The 7,884-nt window shown below is 39.5% G+C and overlaps 1 protein-coding gene across 1 annotated transcript in view; it reads left to right on the top strand.

Moving 5' to 3' along the window:
- The first annotated feature begins 324 nt into the window (after positions 1 to 324).
- Positions 325 to 7,884, top strand: part of LOC107045119 (aryl hydrocarbon receptor protein 1) — a 112,668-nt gene continuing 105,108 nt past the window's right edge. The window contains exon 1 of the mRNA XM_015267256.2: positions 325 to 440. Within this exon, the coding sequence (XP_015122742.2) occupies positions 325 to 440 (116 nt within the window). The remainder of the gene's footprint in view (positions 441 to 7,884) is intronic.

Here is a 7,884-nt window from a genome sequence, read left to right as displayed (position 1 = left end):
CACAATCAGCAGACGTACCGACGGTCATCAACAACGGTCATAGATGATGACGTAAATATTGAATTAGAGGGTATTGAGAGGAGAGGTGTTACACTACACACGGTGTACGCGCTGGACAGAAGCGCTACGGGGCTGGGGGTGGTCGGGGGTGTTGTAGGTGGTGGTGGTGGCGGGGGTGGTCCGGGGGTTGTTGGAATCTGCGGGCCACCTACCGGTTCACTAACGCCGACGGATTATGTTGCCGCGGCTTGCTATCCACCTGGCTCGACCATTACCCTGACAACTGGTGGTAATCATCCTCAGCCCCCTGGTGTCATTGATAATATGACACCAACGTCAGCTACTGGACCAACAGCAACAACGGGCCCCAATAATCCCGTTGCCATGAGCCAACTTGGTACTGTGTATGCGACTAAACGGAGACGGAGAAACGGGAAGAGGTGAGTCCATATTGTTCTGTGTTTGTTGACTGGTAACAAGTGGAGGAGTTGAATATGACGAGGGGAGTATCTGTTGATAGTGAATGGATGATCGGGTTGACAGATAAAAGTTGATGCAAATCCACTATTCGTTGATTGTTTGCCAATTTGCTGTTGCGATGAATTTGGTAGTTAGCCGTCAATGTAATGCATGCGGACTGTTGAGGAAATGACTTTGAAACACTCAACAGGATCAAGTTGTTGATTTTCAATGAATCAATTAGTATGAAATCATCAAGGAGTTTGAAAATTTGGTCATCGTAAAGTCGAACAGGACCAAATCAAGGTGACAAGTGATTGAGATGACAGAAGAACGCTAAGACAACTGCAGCATTCGTTGTTGGTTAAGAAATCGTGATTTGTCGCTCATAATCCAGCTGTCAACAAATAGACTTTGAAATCACCTGCAAAATCGGTTCATCAACAATGAATGAATCCTTTGAATCTTCCTTAGGAATCACTAATAGCGAAAAAGCCCAAATATATGACCTTGAGGTTAACGCTCGCAATGGCTGAATGTCTAAACCATCAACATCTGATCTAAAACAGAGTCCATCGATAACCGTAAAATAACAAAAAACGATGATTAATCGAGATTATGCACCCTCAATGGTAATTGCTATCGAAGAGCTTACCAATCTTGAATGGATTGAGCTGGCCTATCAATTACCACTAAGCGAATCCACAAATCTCACCTGCAATATGCGTTTGGAAATTGACCGGCTTGTATGAAAGAAGTTCTGCTCGTGCGTAGAAGTCGTAAATCGTTACCAGTAGCGATAATAGGGGAATCGTAACGGACAGATAGTAATACACTTAAACTCCTGTAATATGTAGTTGCTAGCTGTATCGTAGAGGTAATGACTGCTGAATAGGAGTACTCCGGGTTTGTCTTTATGATGCCGATATTGAGAATGACCAGAAACCAGTTGTCTTGAGGGATATCGGCAAGTATATGACGATAAAAAGGAGCTGCCCGTCGCATCTGACGCGCTTTTCGTAGCTTTGCCTTCGCCAAATGCTCCTCAGGTGTATTCATGGATTATGCAAACATGTGATCTTGCTCGTAATATCGTATTGATGATCATGGGGAATTTTAAAGCGATCGTTCGAAAGCAATCGTTTTGATAAGATTTGATATAGCAGTCTCAACGCTCCTTTCGCAAACGTCTTTCTTGGTCTTTTAGGTTGCGACAATTTTCTTGCGTGCACAAGTTTCTTTAGTGTATGTATACATAGGAAACCTTTTCGTGCAAACGAGCGGTGTAATTGTTGGGGTTAAATGTTGTTAGGGGGTGATAAATGAATTTGAAAGTGGAAGAGGATCAAAATCTTTAGGAAAATGTAGACAAAGTAATCATTAGGTTTCTTGCAGGTTGTTGTATTCATTTGGCAATTTGAAGTTACTTCGATAATGATACAGGGCAATGCAAAAAGTTAGCCTCACTATTATTTTCTCTACTGAACAATTCAAATGGGATCAGAGAGTTCCGCGAATTTGTTGCTGTATTGCTGAAACTGGGAAATTTTAAAAACTACGGCCACTCATCAGTGTTACGAACGAGTCACCTCTACTTTCGTTAATTATAGGTTACCAGCATGGAAAAGAAAACGCTTGAACACTGTCTCGGGAACATTATCGCAGTGCACAGTTACAGTATTATAAACGACTGACAGAATATTTATTCTTTATTATTACCTGAAAACTTACTCTCGGAGAATGTTGCTGTCAGCTTTTAATTGAAGTAGCACTTGCCCGCGGCATCGCAGGAATGATGTAGAACCTGAAATTTAATGACATCATTCCCTGATAATTTCATTAGGAGGAATCAGTAAAAAGTGTTGATGGAGATAATTCGGTGCGTAAGGAATGCCAAACGTTCAGTGAGACTCTCTTGGCCAGCTTCAGAATTCCTGTGGCAGCCTCAGCTCAACTGATACTTTAACAAGAAGTTCACCGCAGGGTAACGAGTGCATTCGGGATTCTGAGGTGGTTCTCAACGAGTTGTGCTTCATTCTATCTGTCTCACGTTTTCACCTCCATCCGGACGTATATTTTTTCTCTTTTAACCTTCTCTTTCTCTTCTGCGGTGGAGAGTAAACGCCTCGAGCTAAGATTTCGGTCTTCCAGTGTTTTGTCTAGCTCACTCTTACCACTTGTTAAACCCACTGCCCTACCATTTTAACGTAAAGTAAATCGGCGAAGGGGGGGTTTAACAAAATCACTGTTATCCGTGAGTCAAGTTCACTCTCGATGACTGTTTCGGAATGCAGATTTTCGTCTGGCGGGGGTAATTAGAGGTGAATCCATGAAGTACGGGGGAATCGGTTGGGATAGGGGCGTGGAGAGGGGGAGGGAGAGAGGGGAAATGCGGAGGGAGGACTCGTTTTGACATGTGATGGATTTTCCTGCAATGGACAAGAAAGACTTCGGGGAAGCTGTCCCCTGGAAAGGGGAGTCTTTCGGCTAATGACAGCGAACTTCTATAATTTGGAGTTTTCGAGGCGAACAGCCAAATTGCTGGCGAATGGAGGGATTACTGTTATTATAGGTACACACGACTACGGGACTCTTTCTTTTCCAGCTTTTTTGGGGGGTTTTCAGTCTTTGCTTCGAGTTTTTAGGTTTGGGTGAGTAATGCTCAACATTTCGCGGTGATTACGCACTTCTCATGGCAATTTTTGCATTTGGGTTTGAAGGGGTTTTTGGAGAAGGGGTTTTTTGAATTGATTTTTTTGGAAGGGACTTTCTCGGAGAGACAAAATTGGGTTTTATCGGGGAATCATATTGTGGACTGTTTTGAATGAAGCTTGTTGAAGAAATTCTTGGTTGACGATTTGTCGTGAAGGTAATGAGATGGCTCGGTGGATTTTTTAATGAGAAACAGCTTCTAGTTTTCAGTGTGAATTTCTGAAGTTAATAAAGTTTTGATATTCGAACAGTTTAACTTGAATCTGGCATAATTTTACTTGATTTAACCGACATTCCGATTATTGCACTGTTAAAATTTTTTGCACCTAAATTGCATTTAGTGTCATTATCCTAAAAATTAGTAGTCGACTGTCCGTGAAATTTCTTTTTTTTCCAACAGCGCACTTATGATTCAAGTACCTCTCTGAATATTTTCGACTTGAAAATTCTATCTCAATATAATTTATAGCGCACTCCGATGTTTGTATTGTTTTCTTAAGTTGAACAAATACTTTGGTGGATAGTTTGCTTTCTAATCGATCTTCCTGAAATTACGGGATTTTTTTTGCTAATGGAAAGATGGAAATTCGAAATTGTTTAGGGTGAGTCAATTTTTTCTGGAGAATGTCGAGTTCTCCAGTTCCGTGTTCCACGTTCATAAAGAAAAAGAGCCGGGGCACATAATGCAGACAAAAGGAAGTTTAAAAAAAGAATAACTGAAACTAAATGGAGGCCACATAGTGGAGACGCGTTTTTGAAGCCGTCGGAGAAACGGGCGTTTGGGATGATTAGTTCTTAAGTAATTACCTTAGCGTCCTTATGGCCTTATAAAGTCACTTTATGACTCTGTGATGAACCTGTTTCTAGAAGACCCAACGCCGCACTAGGCTCCGGCTGTTTTATAAATGTCCCGAGGAGGGCATGAGCGATGAAGAAATTTTAAAAAGTTTTGGGAGTGAAAACAAAGTCAATCAAGAATGCCAAATGAACGAGTGGATAATTGCATGACATTCTATAGGCTCTGCTCGCTGATGAGTACAATCTTCGTGGTTTTTAAAATGAGAAATATTTGTGACAGATACAATGATCCAATCCACTGAAAACAGGCGGAAAACAAATTTTTTATCTCGAAAAAAATAAAACAATCTTGTCTCTTCAACTGACTGCGGGACCCAATTGTAATAAACCAGTGAAGGCCACCACCGGGAATATTCGCCGGGTTGCCGAGTTTCGAGATATCGATTGGAAGAGTTCAGGCTCATTGGATAGAGCCATAACGAAGTGGTGGTGCGCTCGCGCCAGTGAGAATTTATGCCGCAGGAAAGGACTCGGAGGATTCGGGGAATGAGTGTATATAGTGCACCCAACGGACTCCTCGCTTTTTTCAAATCCCCCAGGCCTGAATGAAAATAAGAGTTCGCGAAGATTTCTTTCTGCTACTTCAACCATTTTTCATTTTTCTTGAGCCCTCTGTGAAGCCATTGATGGAGTGCTGTCTTTTGGGGTGACCTTGACGCGGGTCTGCAACTAGATTTCGCATTGAAAAAATTTGAGTCTAAATTGAAAACATTTATGGATAATTGTCAGGCATTGAAACGCGTCTGAATTCATCAAGACGTCTTAATATTTAAGACAATTTCATTTCAAATCAAATCAGTTCAATTCAGGTGCAAAAACATCTGGAATTTTTCAGTCCACATTTTTTTTATTTCCTCCATTTCCTTTTTACTTTTCACTTTTTGCATAGTTTTTCTTCATTTTATTTCTATTTTATTCTCCCCTTGGGTCCACTCGCTGAATTCAGGAGCCCTTGTTCATCTTCTGCTTCACAGTTTTTTCGATGAGGACTTCTGATATCAAAATGAGGTCGAAAGAGATTCCAAAGATTCGCGAGGCAGAAGTAAATGAAAGCGACGTGCTGGCGCTGAAAACGAGGGAGGAAGGAGTTTTTTTTTTACCCACGTGAGAGGACATCTCGCCAATGCAGAGATGGCTCTCCGTCTATTTACTCCTGATGTACATGGAGAGGTTTTCTTACTCCGGGTGTGCCATTTCCGGCTGCCAGGTTGCGATGGAGACCTACATTGTTATTATATCACCCTGGCCTGTTATTTCGTCTTGTCATTTTTTTCTTTTTTACTTTCCGTCTTTTGTGCTTCTCTTTTTTCGAGGGCATCCGTTCCCTCCATCAGTAGAATGTCGTTGAGACACTCTGATGAGCGTGATTACTCGGACTATCTTGAACTTTCGACTGCAAACGAGTGGGCGGTGTTAGTGGTTGCTTTATTTGTGAATTATCAGAGATTTTTTTAATGAATTTCGGCGGGGAAGCGGGGGAAAGGAATGGGGAACGCTTGGACGTTGTGTGTGATGTTTATAGACGGAGAGAAATTTTATCCTGATAAAAATAAAAATTACTGTACCGATAGGGCAAAATTTACCAACCGTTCTAAAATTTTCGTCGTTTTCCACAGAAAAATTATTGGACTGAAAGGGTAAAATTTATTATGCGCCAGGATAAAATGTCTCTAACGCAGAATAAAATTTGATCATCATATATTAATTGTTATTAAATTTCGGGACAGATATGAGGAAACGAGGACGATGATTTTTATTAAAAATTTCTCTCCGTGTATATTTCCCACAGCCGCAGCGTTGGTGATATATTTTACCTATCGATGAATGAACATCCCACCTCTTGGAATAAATATTTCATTCGCAGACCGAGAAAAATTATTTTTTATAATCGAAAAGATTTTATTTAAATCGTGCGAAATCAAGTTTTATCCAAAGTAAAAATTCTTCTTCATTTGAGGTTGTGTTTATATTAAATAAATGGTTTTTCATTGTTAATGAATATTCATTTGAACCAAGTAAATTCTTCATTCAGTAAAATTTTTAACAGTGAACAACTCGGGCGATTTTTCTGGAAACAAAAGGCGTGATGATTTTTTTTTATTGATCGAACGTTTCCTTAAATTGATTCGACTCTGGGTTCACTGATCGCTCTATATCCCCCCAATTATCACGTCGGTTTCCCATGGGATTTGCATGAGTCTCGGGCGTAAAGACATAGAACGAAATCCACTCAGTGTTATATGCGGTTTAATAACGAAAAGTAGGTAGTGACTAAAATGCAAGTAGGGGTATATGCCCAAGCGCCTCCCCTGCTAAACACAGGTTATCCAAATTCTACCTGTCTCATTATACCCGAGGTCTTAGCCCCAAACGTATTCCAAAATTCGTGGAGGAGTTTTCATCATTTCGTCTCTCGGCGAAATTAAAATACAGTGGTTTCGGCGCGATGTGCGGGGGGAGAGATGTAATCCGATGGCGCATATGCAAACGAGAGGAGGGGATTCTTTATTCCAGGAGAAAATACAAACGAGAAATTTTTTGGTTTTCTCGCCGATTTTTGCAATTAATTTTTCTGTAAAGAAGAATGATTTTTTATTATCAGACGCGTTCGCTAATATTTCACTTCAGTTGGGCAAAAGAAAAACAAAACTTTTCTCTCACTTCTGGAAAATTCAGTCACATCGTCGTCTGAAATTTCGATGTTGTGGGGTTGAAGTAAATTTCAAATGAAAGCGTTCACTAAATTTCTCATTTATCTTAAAAATTCATGAAAATTGGGTTTTGAAACCTCGAATTTCCGAACTTATCGTGAATTGAACATCACATACAATTCAATCTTCAATAGATTGAGAATTCAGAGAAGTTGTTGCCGGAATTTTCAGAATTTTCAAAGTTTCTCAAAGAATATTGAAGAAATTAACTGATTCGTCAATCAAAAAATCTACGGAAATGTAACTTTGTCTTTGTTAAAAATTTCAAGCTTTCTCACTTGAAATTATAAGAGTAATTGTCTAACAGTGGTACGACGAACAATATTTTTTGCAACAACGGAGTGACAAAAATCATTTTATTTCACTGGAAAAAAAATTATTTTTTTCTAAAAAATTTTGTTTTTTAATCCTTGAATAATGAAAATGGCATAGTCCTTCAGTAAGTTTCTTCGCTTTTACCACTGATTGTACACCAACAAGTGAAGTGACTCCTCCATCCATACATTGACTTTGGCATATGAAACACGTGAGTCACAAAAGTCGGTGGTTTAGCGAGTTACTTCGACTCAGTACACCACTGCGTCTGCTTACGGGCGTATCATTACCCCGCCCAGTGGCTAGCTCCGAAGATTACACGTCTGCGTATATAACCCAGGGTATGCTGCTGCCTTCTCTCTGCATTCGATGCAAAAGCTTTTGAATATTAGTATGAACCACTGTGCCGCGCCTCGATTTTGCGTTTGGATTAATCCTTAAATGCCCACTTGTACTTTTTACGGTTTTGTGATATTTTTTGCATCTACTCGCCCATCAAAATTGCTACCAATTGTGAAAAAGTTCTTCTGCATTCGGTTTGGAGAAAAATACTGAGGGTTTTTTAGCCGAAATTTAATCATCGATAAAAAAAAATCTCATATTTTTCACCTCAAATATTTATTAGTTGTCGATACTTTTTAGAATTAACTATTTTGACATTTGTAGAGAGAAAAATGTTTCACAACTTTTTTTTTTAAAACATGAAAATTTCCGCAAAAACAATTTTTAAAAATTATTTAATGAGGAAATTCTTATGAATTCACGGAAGAAAGAAAATATCTAAAAAAAAAGTTCAACAATCTTTTTTAAAAAAATATCAGGAATTAGA

Source organism: Diachasma alloeum, unplaced genomic scaffold, assembly GCF_001412515.2.
Source record: "Diachasma alloeum isolate Michigan unplaced genomic scaffold, Dall2.0 Dall_scaffold_00879, whole genome shotgun sequence".
NCBI lineage: Eukaryota > Metazoa > Arthropoda > Insecta > Hymenoptera > Braconidae > Diachasma > Diachasma alloeum.
The sequence above is the reverse complement of the archived record's forward strand: the minus strand, read 5'-3'. Positions and strand labels throughout refer to the sequence as shown.